At 35.0% G+C, this 17,602-nt stretch overlaps 1 protein-coding gene and 1 long non-coding RNA gene across 2 annotated transcripts; both read right to left on the reverse strand.

Annotated features, from left to right (window-relative positions):
* Positions 1-2,578: 2,578 nt before the first annotated feature.
* LOC148800908 (uncharacterized) lies at positions 2,579-3,785 on the reverse strand. Its single transcript, XR_016083476.1, has 2 exons — positions 3,338-3,785; positions 2,579-2,915 (listed from the first exon to the last, which is right to left on the reverse strand). It is a non-coding gene; the product is annotated as an uncharacterized LOC148800908 (long non-coding RNA).
* A 1,678-nt stretch (positions 3,786-5,463) lies between these two features.
* LOC104592852 (gamma carbonic anhydrase-like 2, mitochondrial) lies at positions 5,464-12,884 on the reverse strand. Its single transcript, XM_010252363.3, has 2 exons — positions 12,362-12,884; positions 5,464-6,081 (listed from the first exon to the last, which is right to left on the reverse strand). Exons 1-2 carry the CDS (start codon positions 12,714-12,716, stop codon positions 5,705-5,707), a joined length of 732 nt encoding a protein of 243 aa, XP_010250665.1. The 5' UTR covers positions 12,717-12,884; the 3' UTR covers positions 5,464-5,704.
* Positions 12,885-17,602: the final 4,718 nt, after the last annotated feature.

Consider the following 17,602-nt stretch of genomic DNA (forward strand, 5'->3'; position numbering starts at 1 on the left):
CTTTGTTTAACATCCTCAAGGGGGAGAAAGTCTGCTACAAACAAGATGTGTACGATGAGCTATGGATTCGAATCCAATCATAATTTAACACATACAGTGAATGATCCATACTGTCATCATCAGATGTATCTGCAACTTCTTTACTCCTGATTCGGTTTCATAACCTGTTGTACACATCTTGCTTTTTACTTGGCACCCACCCATATGTAATTAGGCTGAAAATGATGCAAATAAGTGTGAATGCAAATATGTAGAGTGTAAAATGGTTTATATCAAGGTTTTTAAAAATGACCCGGTGACTGAACCGGTCAGAGGTCCGGTTATCGGGTTGAATAGTCCAACCGTTTGAACTGAACGCTCGGCCCATTCTGATAGAAAAATAAAAAAATAAAAAATGGTCAAAACCATTTGAACGGTTAATCGCCCGGTTCAGTAGTTCGTTGATCAAAATCAACAGTTTTGGGGGGAAATCCGATTTTTGGGGAAAACGGAACCGGTCAGGTGACCGGTTCCCGGTTTTTCTGGTCTGATTTTGAAAACCATGGTTTATATAAATTGTAAAATTGGGTTAGTTTTGCACTGACAAATTTACTTACCAAACAGACTTTTAGCTGTAATGGATGCAAACATGAATTCCAATAAAGCATATGCTTTTTTTTATCAAAAGCCCACTTGAATGCAAATTTACTTCTTTTTTATTGATGTACTTTTACATCTTATTATCAATGTAAATATGCATTGGTCTGTAATTTGTCAATGCATAAATGTAATGTTACCAAACACAGGCAAAGTGAACCAGAGTCCAAATTTATCCTGAACCGGGATCTATCCATTTGCATTATTTCCAAACGCAGCTTTGAAAAACACACAATATCAGAGAAGACAATTAAGGTTCAAAGTATCTACACAAGCTGATATACCGGTAGGGCATATCAGCCTGTATTGGTACTTTTTTTTTAAGTTTTAGTTTTTTCGAAACTGGTTCAGAGGGGTCGGTTTAAAGCCTGACTACTCTCTGAACCAATGTCCGACCCAATACAACCTGTGGAAAACGGGAAACGCTCCTGCTTCACGATTTCAACGGCCTCAACCACACCATTCAAACACAAAATCAGCAATTCAGCATGATATCATAAATATTTCCTAAAAGCAGCAGAAAATAAACAGAATAGGAAAATATATAATAACAACTAATTAATTGGGCGGACTTGGGCTGGACTTTAGTCAAAATTTCGAATGAGCCCAACCCAAAACCTAAGTCTGAATCAGTGTAAAATATTAACTCGGGCCAACCCAATTTGCACCCCCATATATGCAAAACCACCCTGCTAAACATCATCTTTGTTATATATCTCTTGCCACATTTGAGATAAATCATCTTTTGAGAGCAACATTTAATTAAAAATATATTAGCAAAACGAATTGAAAACAAACTTAGGTTATTTTCCACCAACATCAATATATACAAGGCAAAATTTATGGTGCATCTCATGGAAATTGCTGTAATATAATGCAAACGTGAACAACAAATCAGTGTCAAAGCAATACATCACAGTGATATTTTTTAAGTTGTAAAAGTCTTTAATGGTAATTACACCTTGTATGATATGAATCAATGAAAGGTAAATTGACCATGCGACGCGCCTTTCACTTGATTGATTGAATTTTTGATTCACGTGCAGCAAATGTTCAAAATACACCCTAATGGGAATTTATAAAGAAATACAAATACAAATTTCCCCCAAATTTCATTGACCATAGAAGTGAGAGTTATGGTTATAAAGAAATGGTCAAATAATTGAGAAAATTGAATTGCCAATAGATACCCATTCTCGATTGCATGATGCTGCTTCGGTTATTGATGAATAAAAGCTCAAGTTAACTCAGGAAAGCAATCTGTTAAGAAATGCTTGATCGTATAAAAGCTGAAAGCAGAATTAATGCTGTGCTCAAGACCAAGTCAAAAAGGAAAACTAGAATTGATTTTCATTTTCTTGTAGTGTATGAAGCCATTTTTTATCATGCAGCAAGGCGATTCATTTTTCTTTGTGTGCTTGCTTACTCTGTTGCCATTTTCCATTTTCTTCTGTTTTAGCGTGTTCTCTGAACTCTGATACATAATCAGTGCATCCTAAATCTAGCTTCCCCCGTTCTCAGCTCCTCATTAGTGATCATGATGACTATGGCGCTTTGATAACAAAAGCAGACTATCAACCTGTATTGTTAGACTTAGAAGTGAGTTCGCATATGTTGAGACTCATGAAAATTCGTGAGAGCGCCCAGTAAATTAAAATAAGGACACACTAGTGATCCAATCACAGAGCAGATTTCTTGGTGTTTGTATCAAAACAAACGGGGATTCTGTCCGTGTTTCCACGGATGATTGCAAGAATTTGTTTGACGATGGATATCAAGTAATTAGTGGATAGCACTAATGGTCATGCATATTAAAAACACTATAATGATGGATATAACAAAAAAAAAAAAAAGAAAAAACACTACTAGAGGATTATATAATTAATAACAATGTTCTTGAACAAAAAAAAGAGTGTTTTTTTCTTTCAGAAAATAAGAGAAGTCAGTGAAATTCTTCCTGTTTTTTTAAATCTTAGTATGTTAACATTCTTTTTATGATTGTTGTAGAAGGTAAAACAGGAAAATCCATATCTGAGAATATTATGATCACTTCCGTTTTTGCCTTTTTTTTTCATTCATATTTGTACAGACTGGGATTCCCAGGTGGTATGAAAGCAGTTTATAACGACCCTACTGAAACCTTGCTTTGGTGCAGGAGATTCAAACTCTAAGTAAATCGAGGCTGTTTTGGTACGTTTCTGTTGTTCCAGGGAGCAGAAAATTGTTGCTTTCTGTTGGGAGGAACACCATAAACGTTCCATTGGAACGTTACCATATTCCTGCAAACAACAACAACAGAAAATAGCTACTTTTCTGGTCTTTATAACTTTTTTTCCCTTGTAATTAATCTTTCTTTCTTAATAACCTAAGCAATAAAGTAAAATAAGACCAGTAAGACTGATCGATGTTGATCTTTAGTAAATTAGCAGTCACTCACAAGTACTCAAAACGGTAATAATTATATATAGAGAGAATTTCATGGGTGTTTCTGAGGAATTACTAGCTAACAGAGAGCTGATGACAATTAAAACTGAGTTAGAGTTAACATGATATTGGCACGGCTCAATCAAATGAAAGCACCTAATTCAATTCTTAGGAGTTTTGATTTGATTGAGCCGTTCCAACATCTCAGTTTCACCGAGCATCGGCTAGTAATTAACGACGACGTACGGAAGAAGGAAAAGAAATCATCCCCACTTGCCTCCATGAATGGTCGAATGCAGACGAACGGGTTGCGCCTTCAGGATCATAGGCAGCTTAGCCGCTATTCATTTGTATTTGTTTCAAGCCTTACCGCCGATGATATATTGCTCTTATGACAGCAAAAAAGAGAAGTTGATGTTGATGAGAACCGACCGATACTGAAGAGCTAGGCGTGGTGTGGTGGTGGACTTGCAGGACAATATAAATTGGTTCAGGTTTCAGAAATGGAGGAGGTTTATGAGCAACATAGGACAACAGTTGAGACGTCCAAATCTCCGCAATTCACAATTCAGAAAGGATTGGGGGGAGTGGCAAAAAATATTAAAAGTGAAGAAAACCAGTCGATTTGGTTTTCTATCAAATTGCACTAAATTAATAGTTCGTGGCAATGTCTCAACAATAGTGAATCACAGAAAGAGGGTTCCATTTTCACACTGGCGTACGTCCTTATTGCGCATTTCCAGTTTTCAAACCTTTCTATTAGTAATATAATAGTCATTGTCAGAATTGTCAATATCTTTGGTAGAGCCGGCAACCGGAACTGGTCGGTTCACCAATTCACCCAATCAAACCCCCATCTAAATCATTAAATTATATTCCACGGAAATGGCTTCTGGATTCCCAACAATGGCTTGTGCCAAATCAGTTAGTCACGATCCTGTTACACTAAGTAATGGGTATTTTTGGGTAGAGCCCATTCCATGAATACAAACACCAGAGAAAAATCCCAACGACATCACCATAATATTAATGGTGATGATGAACGTACGCTTACCAACACGGTTGTTGCCGGTAGTTTGTGATAAAATGGTATATTTTATATCTGTTTAATAAGTAATGTATAATCAACGAAAATCATGGTGACATCAGTTATTCCCTTCTCTGACATTTAAGTTTTGGTTTTAAATGCAATTTGAGTATTAGATCAGAATACCCTTTTTTATTTTAATCATTTTATTTTGATTTTCCACCCTTCTCTCTTTGTCTATTGTCTATTATTCTCTTCTCATATGTCCACTAAAGACGCATAGAAGCTATAAATTCGCCAACCCATTTGCTTAGTACATAATCGACCTAACTTACTTGTCGCATTTTCTCTGTGATTTAGTTCAAAGTTTCCATCATATATTCATTTCGTGTGCGTGTGACAAGAAAAATATATATAAAATAAAACAACACAGGCCGGGTCTGAGAAAGGGAGAGCTACCTGTCCGTCGTCCATTCAGATGGACAACTGGTTGGAGCATTTCTATTCTCTAGAGTCTAGAGTCTAGAGGGAAACAAAAACATATTGTTTTTTATTGTTTCTTTGAACCCATGCTTTCACCCTTCCTAAACAATACTCCAGATGGATGGGCCACATTGGGTTTTAACGGAAAAAAAGGCTTTTTAATCAGGTTAAGTAGGAAACTTTCCTTGACGGGCCCTACTTATTATTTTTGCCAGATGGAGAGATATGTGGGTGATCCAGACTTCAGGAGAAAGGACACACAGGTTCTCTACATGTTTAATCTTCATGTCCGTATTAGCTCTAAACTCAACCAGTTATGCCCTCATAAATTACAGCTAAACAACTTGTGTAGCAAACCTGCTTTGGTTAAAATGGAAAGATTGGTCATTAGATCCTTTGTCTTCTTTTGTCAGCTTATCAACTATCATTAACATCATTTATTAATCTCCACCTTTATTCTGTAAACGTTGGAATTGCCTCGCTCTGCTTGACCTTGTGGTCAACCATTTACCTTTCGAACAAGTACTTTCTGAAAATTTTATGCATCGGCCATCTGGAAGGCACTTATGAACGAAGAATACTTTCTGAAATCGCACCAGCCGTTGGGAAAATTTTACGCAGAAAAAATTGCAATGGGTGTCAAGATAGTGCCAGAACTTTGACGCGGGCTTGATTTAATCTGTCGTCAGCACACTCTGCAGTCTGCACTAGGCTATTGTTAATGAAGCAAAATTGAAGTGTCCATCTTTAAGTCCTAAGCATGATCATGATTCAACTAGGGTTCATATACAGGAAAGTAGAGCCACTAGTTATCTATTGAGTTCTCACGAGTTCAGGGGAAAATGTGAAGCAAAATTGGGTCAATTCCTTCCATCGGAAAAACGACACCGGCCTTCGATATAACTCTACATATTAATGCTTCATATAGTCATAGACTTCTAACAACTGCAAAATAAATTCTGACATTACTTTGCATCGTCAAATTGAATCTAAAACCTTTTTTTTTTTTCCAACAATCCCAAGGAAAAACAAGTACTCAAAATTCAGAAGCTTCCTAAGAAGAGTTTTGGGGATCCTTATTTATTTCCTCTGAAAGCAAGTCCAGCTTATTGATACACACAAAACGAAAGGATTTCAAATAGGGATCCCAAAAGATTTCTTCAATTTCTCAACCTCCAAGTAAACTGTGGAGTAAGGGAGGAACTCCGAGAAATGGCTCTTAGTAAGATCATTGATTGCAACTGCAAGTTTGGGGATTTCCAATATCTCCTCGTGTGTCAGACTCCTAACAAACCTCGCAGGGTTTCCAGCCCAAAGTTCCCCGGTTGGAATTCTCCTGCCCGGTGGGACTACAGAACCAGCTTCCAGGATGGAGTGAGTCTCCACCAATGAACCTTCCATAAGGATAGAGTGCTGCCCTATTATGCATTCAGGTTCAATTGTGCAGGATCGTAGAAGACTATAAGCCCCAATTGTAACAAATCTCTCAATGGATGTCTCTGCCGGAAGTCCTGACAAATAGAAGCAGTATGCTTATCAAGTTATCATAAAAATGAAAAGTTTTAAATAAAAATAAATTAAATTAAATGGGTCTTGCAAAGGCATCAAATGTAGTTTTTGGCAGTATGGTACCAAAAATTGTCACCCCTATGTCATATCCAAAGAGAGCAAACTTTTATCTGAGAAGCCAGCTAGATGTTAGGCAAATCAGTGTTAAATTGAATCAATTATTTTAGGTACCATTCTGTGAAGTACAGGCAATATTATAGAATTTCCATAAATTAAATATTTGAATACCAATACTTGGATCAATTGATTAGCTATTGAACCACTATGTGAGCAAAGCATCGACAACAAGAAAGGAAGAATGCTTTCATGAATATTTACTGAAAATTGGACCTCATACAGTGATAATATTATTACCTAGTAGTTACAGGTAACCTCTTTGTTAAGCTGTTTCATAAAATATAAAACATTCTTTTTCAAAATATCAAGCCATGGATACTTGGGAACTGAAGCATTCTAGAGTTGACCTTCTGAAGAACAAGGATCTATCTTCTCAAGGGAAAAATATGATGCTCTTGAAGTGTGGAAATGAGACCCAACCTAACTTGGTTTAATCTAGACGTCAACCAAGAGGTACCAATCAAAAGATTATCCAATTCATCAAAAAAGTCCTGCTGTAGATGTTTTGAATTCCCAACCATATGAGGAAGACTTTGCATATAGATAAAGGAGGATAACCTTACTGAATAAGAATTGAGTAGAAAAACATTGGTAGCAAAGTGCCATTTTACTAGGAGTGTTGGAGAGGGTGATGCAAGAGCCAAAGAATACTTTCATAGGTTGGAGTAAAAAGGAAGAATTGGATGATGGATAAAGGGAATAAGACCTTAGCCCTGGAGGAATGGGGTATAACATCAAATTATTCACAAGTGGTGTTAAGTGTAATGGTGATGTATCTATTACTGAGACATCTTAGAAGTTGGAAAATATGGCTATCAAAGTGAAGAGGAAAGGAGAGCTACATGAAATACCACAAATAGCCCCGCAAGGGCATTGTACAGATTTTTTCTTCGGGTTATGATTTGATGTACAGTACCTCTCTGCAGATCAGTGCTCCCTGCACAAATATGAGACATCTAATGCAAAACTAATTTGAACAGTAGAATCTAGAAGTTAATATGCGTACTTATCATTTTCCCTTTGAAGAATGTAGTGTTTAATTGTATTAATTGACAAAAAGTATGCCACCTCCCCCAAAAAAATAAATAACAGAAACATGTATGCCATATCTACCCATGCTGCCTAAACAAAATAGAAAACAACAAAGGGGAGAGAACATAGTTGTCAAAGTGTTGCCTAGATGACTAGGTGCCCTTGGCTGGGCGCCTCGCCCAAATGCCTTGACTTATAGCAACTAGGCACCCATCTAGGCAACTAAGCACCTGCTGAGGCGATAAAAATGAAATTTAAAACAAAGTATTGAGAGGTTTTTCTTTTTGTTTCTTATTCTCTCTATCTCCCTCCAAGGCTTCAATTAAATAAAACAGCAATTTCATCCTCATTTTTATTTCCTATTTTTACTTTCCATCTTGAATTTTTATCATATAAAGTTAATAACCTTCTTTAGTTGCTAATTGATAAGAAATGCTTTATGAAATACTTATTTTAGTAGTATCACTATTGGAAATAATGAAATTAATATATTTAAAAGATTCTTATCTGTTAGAAATGATGATTTGCCACATTTTGAGAGGAAATTTAATGTTCTTAATAGAGAGAATTGCTATTTTTTCAATTAATATGCATGATTAATGATATATAAAACTAAGGAACTAGCGAAAAGTTAGTTCTTTGTGAAATCCTTTTTCAAAGTTGTATCAAGGGAGGAAGTCACCTCTTTTCCAAGTGACAGGATATGGATTAGAGCTGTGCCTGTGTGAGCAAGGTTTAGCTGAACGCTTTAGCTGTTCAGCGGGCTGTGGAACCAATGATAAGGTTCCACGCCAGTATTAAAATACATGGGGCCCGCATCTTTTACAGTGGGGCCCATAAATTTAGTACTGGCATGGAACCTTATCATTGGTTCCACAGCCCACTGAACAGCTAAAGCGTTCAGCTAATCTGAACTCTCTTTGTATGCTCAGCAGTGCTGGATAAGATTCTAACCAAAGAGGATTTAGTTAAAAGAGGTTTAGAGGTGGTGGATATGGCATGTCCTCCATGTAATGAAGATGTGGAGTCATCTAGCCATTTGCTGATTCATTGTGACTTTACTCACTGGGTGTGATTAAGAGTGATGGAACTATTTGAGGTTAAGCTATTCTTCCCAGCTGATGTGAAGGGATTCATAGAGGCTTGGTGTCTTGGAGGTCTAAGCAGGGCTGGAAAGGTGGCATGGAGCATTTTTCCCACAGCTGTACTATGGGCTGTGTGGAGTAAAAGAAATAACAGAATTTTTGAGGGAATTCAGACCTCAAAGGAAGAAGTTCCAAGAAAAATACTGGGGATGGTCTACTCATGGTTGGCAATTCACCCTTTGTTTAGAAGCAGAAATTATAGATCCTTTTTGAGTTTGATTTTCTTTTGTATGGAGTGGATAGTTATTTTTGTTTTTTGGGACTTTGGTTGTAATGGGCTGAATTGTATATCCTCTGTCAGTCTGGTCATATCTCATTGTACAGGGGCTTCTATGTTGTTGACTGCCTTATTTTAATGAAATACTTTACCTTACAGTTTCAAAAAAAGTTAGTTCTTTTATTATAAACTTCTTATCACCTAGGCGACTAGGCGCCCTTGTGTCGCCTAGAATCACCTATGGGAGAAAGGATAGTTCCTGAATCTTCAAATTCTTTTCAGATTACATATCGTCATCCATGAGCAAACTGAGCTGATAACTTCTCTTAAAACAACTTCTTGTTGTGCAGGTGTTCTGAAATATTCTTATATTTCTTTCATCCCATACCAGCCAGAAGATCATGAAGGGAAAGCATTGTCAAATTATCTTCCCTCTTGCTTAAGCCTTTACCTTGCAGACTAGAAAATGCTTTTAAGGTGGAGTGATGGAAGCATCGGTTGATTCTCTGAAACTTTTCCAAGAAGCAGGTACGTAAAAACAGCCAATTTGCAATTTCTTTGGTAAATGTGATGCGGCTTTAGCCCCCTTCTTTGGTAGTAAATAAAAAAGAAATTTATTAAGAAAGAAAGAGGTACAATTGAGAATGATGGGAGATCAACAGAATTACAAGACTAAAAAGAAAGTACAACCAAACTAGTAGAAAAACCAAAGCCAATAGAGAGACAAAGCCTCTAAACCAGCTCAAGAATGTTCCAAAAATCAGCACCAAGATTTTCTTGAGACCCCCTCAAATTCTGGAAGAATGAGAACCCAATCCAATGATTTTTTTTACCACACAGAAGAGTGATGTGGCAAGGTGATATGCACTAGACCCAGTTAGCAGGGATCTGCATGCAGTCCCACTGGAATTTTTGACATGGAGAGAGCCTGCCCTTTTGCAGGTTTGAACCCATGCCCTCATCAAACCGAGGGATGTCAATTGACTAACTAAATGAGTGAATAATTGACACAACAATTTGCACACAGCCAAGTTGTAATATAAGCATGGTTTCAAATGTCGCCAAATGTTGCTAATGTCGCCCGACATATGTCGATGTCGAGGCTCACCGACATGAAAATGGATGGTAATTAAAAAATTACATTATGTCGGTCGACGTTTCCTATAACCAAAAAAAATAGTTTTTCCTATTATGTCGACAAGATGTTGACTAATGTCGACAATCTGTCAACTAATGTACATTAAAAATATAATATATTAGTATATTATATTAACATAATACAGTATATTAATATAGATTATTTCATTTATATTTCTATTTAATATTTCAAATAAAATATTTATAAAAAGAATTAACAAAATATAAAAACAAAAGAATAAATTAATTACTTTATAATATAAAACATAAAATACTTTTCAAGTAATAAAATATTAACTAGTTAGTATTTTTTAAAATATTTATTAAAATCAGAAAATGTTTATTAAATTTTATAATAAACCATATTCTACATTTAATATAAAAAATCAGAATAAATTTAATAAATTTTATACTAAATCATAATTTATTATAAATTTAGTATTAAAAATCATAATAAATTCATTAAGTTTTATAAGAAATCAGAATTTATCATAATCTTAATACTACAAAAAGGAGAATCAGTTTATTAAATTTATAATAAAACATAATGTATTATAACTTTAATATTTAAAAAATCAGAATAAATGTATTTCTATTTACTAGTGTGAAATAAATATATTAGAATTTATAATAAACCAGAACTAAAAATAAAAGAAAATATCAGATAACCTTGTAAAAACATCAAAATGCATAATAAATCAGTAAATCGTCATTTACTAATTTGTTATTGATCTTAGTTTCTTAGCTTTATATAATGGTTGGGAGTAAGATAATAGTCTAGAAATATGTATTAATGCTTCTTTTATCATTTTACAAAATATCTTTGCATATTTCCACAATGTCTCTAATTTTTACAATATTTCCCCTCGACATTTCCGACATTTCCGACATATGTCCTATATTTTGGTAACCGACATTTCCATCGACATCGACATTTTAAACCTTGAATATAAGAAAGCTGGTTATCTATCTCATTTTTCTCAGAGCACAACATACAAGAGAGGCTATGACAACTGGGTCTTTTTTTCATGGTACAGGCCATGATAACTGGATGTTTGTATAAAAAAGGCCATTACCTAATGTTGGTCCCAGCCATCTGTGGTCTTGGGAGGGGTGGACTGGACACGGTCCTAACCTTTGGCATTTTTGGCACAAAGTGGCTGTTCTCAGACTCAACCTGCATTCTTGTGCTTGACAGCTTGAGATTTTGCCATTACACCAAGTAATGGCCCCTAACTGGATGCCTATATATAGCTGCCATTTTGAGTTGGATAGTTCAATTTTTAGTGTAAGTTTCTTATTAGATGCCTTATCTAGCTATTCCTGGGTAACATAGAAGAGAGGCCTAAGATATTTATTACATGCTTTCTCAACCAACCCAAGGTTATACATTTATCAAGGGAAGCTATCCACACCAGAAGCACAATTCTGGAAGGAACTGGGGATTCCCAAATTTGCACATGGGGAAGTTACCTGTAAGCAGGGCCTTTAACCTCCTATAGATATAGTGGATGGAGAACCAGGTATCCTTGGCTTGATTTGGCTTTTGTGGTTAAGAGTGTAACTTGAGGAGGAAAGAGGGGCTGTCCTTTCCACATAACTGGGATAGGGGGTAGGGAGCGCTTTTTTTGTATAGTGGCAACTCTGCTCCCATAGTTCTTGCTGGCATTTAGATTTGTGTGTCCATATTTTTAGCATTGGCATACATTCTTCTCATGTAAGTAGAGGAAGTAACACCTGGTTCTAACAGGTAAGAAAATCCGGGTAGATGTTGTGGAAAGGGAATACCAAATGGTGATGGTAAATATCAACAGCCTACATTGAATGACAGTAGAGAGGTGGAACTGTGGAAGTGTTTTCTATGGTTCTATTAGAACTCCCAGAATTTGGGGATTTTCTGAGAGCATCATATGCTAGAAGCCTAGAAACAAAACAAAAGTACGGTTTCAGGAAATTGAGCACCGCAAGATTCTGCTTTTACTTCTTTAATCTTTAACTACATAATCCATACTTTTTAAAGATACATCTTCGTTCTACTAGTGTTTTTTTCTTTTGTTTTTTTTTTTACATTTACTTATATCTATATATCTATATAGCCTTGGTGTGTCATATGCTTGCTGAGCTCTAAAGAATGCCAACTACCTTGTACAAAATCAAAGATGGTGCAATCCCACTCCTCAATTGCATTTAACGAGTAGAAGCACTTTAGATGCCCTATACGTAAGACAATCCAAAAAAATGGAGTTCTTTTAGACTGTTTAATCGGGCTGTTTTGACTTTTGGGATCTTCATGTTGGCTTCGGTGAACAAATAGGTCGATTTTTTCGGTAATATGCATTCCCCATAAACTTAAATTTCTCTCTCCTTTTTTAACCTTCTATTTGGAAGTGATAAAACAAAATTTATGGAATTCAAAGATTATATGCATCATCTGAAAGTAAATTCTAACATGTGGTAATCACAACGATCCCCAATTTTCTTTTTTAACAAAATATCAGTGTCCACAAACAAAAAGACATTCGAAAACCCTATGGATCAAACTCAACAGAAATGGAGGATAGGCACTATTCAAACCTGTTGGAGACGACCAAGCGGCGTGGAGAACGCACCTCTCCTGCACATTTGAGCAGAATCCAATGGTGATTTTGTTGAGATCGCCGCGAAGAACTGAACCGTTCCAGACGGAAGATCCGTCGTTAACCGTAACTTGCCCTGCTAGAACGACGTTTGGAGCCACATAGGCGTCGACGGCGATCTTGGGAACCCATTGCCCTAAAGGGATTATTTTTCTCTGTCCTCTATAATCCCATTTCACTCGATCAGTTACAGTTAGTTTCGCTGCTTCGGTGGAGAGACCACGGGGAAAAAGGGATGAAGATGAGAGGCCAGCTTTTAGAGCTTTTCTGGACAAACGAGCTAGAGTCGCCATTTTCCTTCCCCTCGTTTACAGGAGTTACTCAGTTTACAGTCCGGTTACTTCCGAAATTGGAACCTGAGAATGATTGAAATTGAAGGAAGAACAGAAGATGTCGAGGCTCGAGAGTCGAAACTGGAGGAGAAAATCATGAGTCATGAGCCCTCCTAGGAGCACCCACTAGCGACGGATGGTCTTTCACGATTCTTTAGTACGAATGACAATCCAACGGCATACATCATCAAGGAATTCAGATTACACATCATGTAAAGGGAACTGATTTGGGCACACCCTAATAAATTATAGACAATTACCACTTAACTTTCATTCGAGACAAATACTCCCTCAGCTTTCACTTTGTGTACAAAAATCCCCCAAAAAAATAAAAAAAAATTAAGGCCACAACATGGGCCGGATAGGCCTGAACCCAACGGTTGATTCTCGGATTAGGGTTAGGGTTAAATTTATGAATCCGACTTTAGTTTGGATTGGGTTAGGGTTGACCCTTCGGGCAATCTGGCTCAATCCAAACCTAACTCTATAGTATATATCATATATAATTATATATTATATATATAATATGATAGTTGTATAGCCCCCATTACATACTATCATTTATTTCTTTTAAGGTTCACTTAATCCTATTTGGAATGACTAAAACCTTATAACATATTTTATGTTTTTTGAATATTTTTTTTATATCTTCTTTGTTGTTTGTTATCCATAGCTTGCTTCCCATAAAAGATCTATTATCAATCATAACTCATGATAAACTATAGTCAACTCAAATACTTATTTTTTTGAACTTTGTACTTAAAGAACTAATAAAAACATCAACAAACAAATATTAATAAAACATAGGATTAATATATGTAGTGAAAGTTGAGTTAAGATCTGAGATTAAGAAGTTCTATGAGATTTTTAAGGATGGGAAGAAGGTTGGGTTGCGTTGGGTTAGGGTTGAAAGAATTGAGTTTGGGTAAGGGTTAGGGTTGAGTAAGTCGGGTTGAATGTTGGTTTGGGGGTTTAGAACTTAAGGTTGGGCTAGGGTTGGCCTCAACCCGACCTAACCAGCCCGACTTGCATCTCTAAAAAAATTCTCATTCTAACATTTCAAATTTTTTTAAATTTCTAAATTACCCTTTTCTTATTTATTTGAACAATTTATAAATTGATTAGTTTTCTAAATATAACAATTTATTATTTGATTAGTTTTCTAAATATAACATTGGAGTTCTTTTTGATTGGTTGCTCCATTAGATCGTTGTAAATAAATACTCAAATGAAATGGTAGAGGCTTCTTTTTTATAGATATTGTTTTTTCTTGATTTATTGGAGAAAGGAGAGGATAATATTTATATTTTAAGATGAAGAGATGCATTCTTATTAGTGAAATGAACAGAATTTAAAGAAACTTGTTTTTCTATGACATTGAAATGATTCTTTTTATTTAGCTGATTTGGTTTGGAGAAAAATAGAGGTATTTTGGGTCAACTAGAATTTAAGAGAAAAAGGCAAAGAAAAGAAAATAAGGAAAATTGATGCGGATATTTGATAATTTAATGCATTCCATCATATGACTTAACAGTCCAGGGGCTGCAAAGTAAATGTACAAGGGAGATCTTATTGCAAATGAAAGTTCAAGGGGTAATTGCCATTGACATCATGATATGGGGGGTCTTTGTAATTTACCATTTTTTCTAAACAACATAGGTGGGATAAAATAGAGAAACCATTGCTAAAATATCAGGTGTGTGCTTATAAATCAGGCCCGAGCCAGCATTAGATAGAAAACCTAAGCCGGGACCCAAACATTTGTGGGTCGTGTTAGACAACCAGAGTCATGATTCCTTACTTGGATGATTCTAACTTCTATTAGGGATTGTTAAATGTGCACTTGCTTTGCAGATGATATTTTTAGATGATGATGATATTCAAAATATGTTTCAATTTCTTACAATTTTTTATATTTTTATGAGTATAAGAATAGTTCTTCTTTATTACAATTATTTTTGTATAATATAATGAGAATATGATATTAAAGATGTCCCAAATGTTTTTTCTATAACTTTTTTGTATTTTTCATCATTTTTTGTTTTCTTATTTTTAATTTTTATCATTCAATTATGATATTGAGGGTTGTCACATTTGACCCAAACGGTTGAATTGTTGGCTTGCCACCAAATAGGAAAACACATTCATTTTTGAGTTAGTTTTAAATTTTGTATTTCATCTTTATCATCGATTAAAGTAATTATTGTTTATCACACTTATCTTTCCTTAATATGATTAATATACAATATTATCAAATTTTATATTTTTTCATGTTTTTTGTTATTATCTTTTTAAATTTTTTATTATTTAATTTTGATATCAAGGGTTGACACATTTGATCCAAAAGGTTGAACTATTTACTTACCACCAAATAAGAAAACAATTTCATTGTTGGGTCAGTTTTAAATTTTGTATTTATTTTCCAAAATCAATTAAACAATTATTAGTTATCATACCTATTTTTCTTTAATATGATTAATATAGAATATTAAAGAAGTGCCTAATTTTCTATGTTTTTTTTTTATTTTTGTAATTTCTGTATTTTTGCATTTATTTCTATTTTAAAAGTTTATTATTTAACTATGACATCATGGGTTTACCCATTTGACTTGAATGGTTGAATTGCTTACTCAACACCAAGACGGAAGAATGATTTTGTGTTTTGGGTTGGTTTTAAAAACATGGCCAGGTTTCATATTGTTAAACTTATTGGATATAGATCTAATTAATAGAATTTATTAATGGAATAAATATAACTTAAATATAGGATTCAATGAGAGAGAATGAAAATTAATAGCTTAAATACATGACTTAATGAAAGGAAATTGGATGAGGTGAAAAGTAGTGATTCAAATTGTATTTTCTACCCTCATAATTAGAGAGGGACCAAGTCCAAAGATTAAGGATTTTCAAAAACTAGTTATAACCACTGTTGGGTAGGGGTGTAAATGGACTGGTTTTGGATTGGACCCGTTCAAACCAAAATCATTTTGCACGGATTGGACAGACCAATAAGAATTGGGCCAATCCAGACTTAATGGTCCAAAGTATTTATTGGATTGAATTGGACATGGTCCATCCATAATGAATTTATATTGGATTGGGTTGGATTGAGCCAATGCCTCGTCCATTGATGGAAAATAAGAATATAGGTATCAATGGACCAGATTTGAATTAGAATTAATCTAAATTAAAACAAATTTGAACAGATAAGATGCTCCATACATTGAATTGGACGGATCCAAAATAATCTGAAATATTCATTGGAGCGGACCTAATCCACTTGTAGCAGACTCACATTGGGCTGAATCGGATTGGACCAAATCCAGTCCAATTGACACCCCTACCGTGGGCCTTGTTAAATCTAAAGGGGTTCCTATATGCATCAGTTCAATTAGATATACGAGGAGTCCTTGCTTATGTTATTAAGTTTCATTAAGTGATCGACATATATACGGGGCACACATATCAACTCCACCCAGATTAGGGGTATAATTTGTATAGTCTCGGATTGAATTTTTGTCAAAATTTGAATGGGCCATTTGAAGGCCCATATGAAACTTTATTTTTATATGTCAAAATTTTTGTCAACTTCACCCATATAAAATGTTAACTTGGGCCAATCCAAGTTGCACCCCTAACACAGATAACGTCCTTTTACACAGGGTGGAAAGCCTACGCTATTTCACTAAACCTATTAAGGCCCACCCAATTAGCTTGGTGGTAGGATCGAAGTTGGAACCACATGACACATTGACATGCAATAAAAAATGCTTGGGCTTGGATCACATTGAGAGAAGTGAATTCATCAATGCCAGGTAGCTAATAGGCCTAATATAGATCGGCTTCTATCAGGGCAAGGCTGTGTCCACACCGTTTTAACAGCCTTTTTTACCCTTGCATTGGGAATATCTCTCTATGAAATAAAGAATGCAAGTGTGGAGATATTCTCGATGCAAGGCAATAGAGGATGTTTGAACCGGCTTTGCCCTGACTGAAGCTGAAGTCTGTGAAGTAGGATTTCTGTTGCTGACGCTTTGATGATGATTAGGGGTATCATTTGGACTGGATTTGGTCCAACCCAATCCAGTCCAATAAGATTTCATTACAAATGGACCAGGTCCAATCCAATCCCATGAATAATTTAGACCATTTTGGATCAGTCCAATTCAATGTCTGAACTCTGAACCATCAAATCTATATATTTAAATTTATTTTTAATTTAGATTAATTCTATCTCAAACTGGTCCATTGACACCTATATTCTTATCCTTTATGAATGGATCAGATATTGACTCAATCCAACCCAATCCAATATAAATTCATTACAGACAGATTGGATCCAATCCAATCTAATAAATACTTTGGATCAAAGTTGAAAGTATCGATACACATCAGGCCGTATCGCCCAATACAGATTACAGTTGAAGTGACTCAAACTCAAACCTCTTAGCGCATTCACATGTCATTACAATTCCAAACCACCATGCCACATGTCATCTTGGAATAACATGTCATTTTGAAATTAAAAATGAAATTAGATTTTATTAACTTTCGTGTTCACATGTAATTTTACACAAAAACAGTTCTACATGAAAGCACTTTTATAAAAATATTTTTACACGAAAACACTTTTATAAAAATATTTTTACACGAAAGCACTTTATGAAAATACTTTTATGAAAACACTTTCATGAAAGCATAAAAACACTTTTACAAAAGTACTTTTACACGAAAGCACTTTTATAAAAATGCTTTTACAAAAACTTTTATGAAAGCATAAAATCACTTATAAAAGTACTTTTATGAACTTTTATGAAAGCACTTTTGTGAAAGTACTTTTATGA

The sequence above is a fragment of the Nelumbo nucifera genome, chromosome 3 (genome assembly GCF_055504915.1).
Source record: "Nelumbo nucifera cultivar China Antique chromosome 3, China Antique-T2T, whole genome shotgun sequence".
Classification (NCBI taxonomy): Eukaryota; Viridiplantae; Streptophyta; class Magnoliopsida; order Proteales; family Nelumbonaceae; genus Nelumbo; species Nelumbo nucifera.

Coding starts and splice junctions, on each gene's coding strand:
- LOC104592852 (XM_010252363.3), bottom strand. CDS start 12,716: ATGGCGACTCTAGCTCGTTTGTCCAGAAAAGCTCTAAAAGCTGGCCTC. Junction 6,082..12,361: donor CGCTTGGTCGTCTCCAACAG/GTTTGAATAGTG, acceptor TCTATTTGTCAG/GACTTCCGGCAGAGACATCC.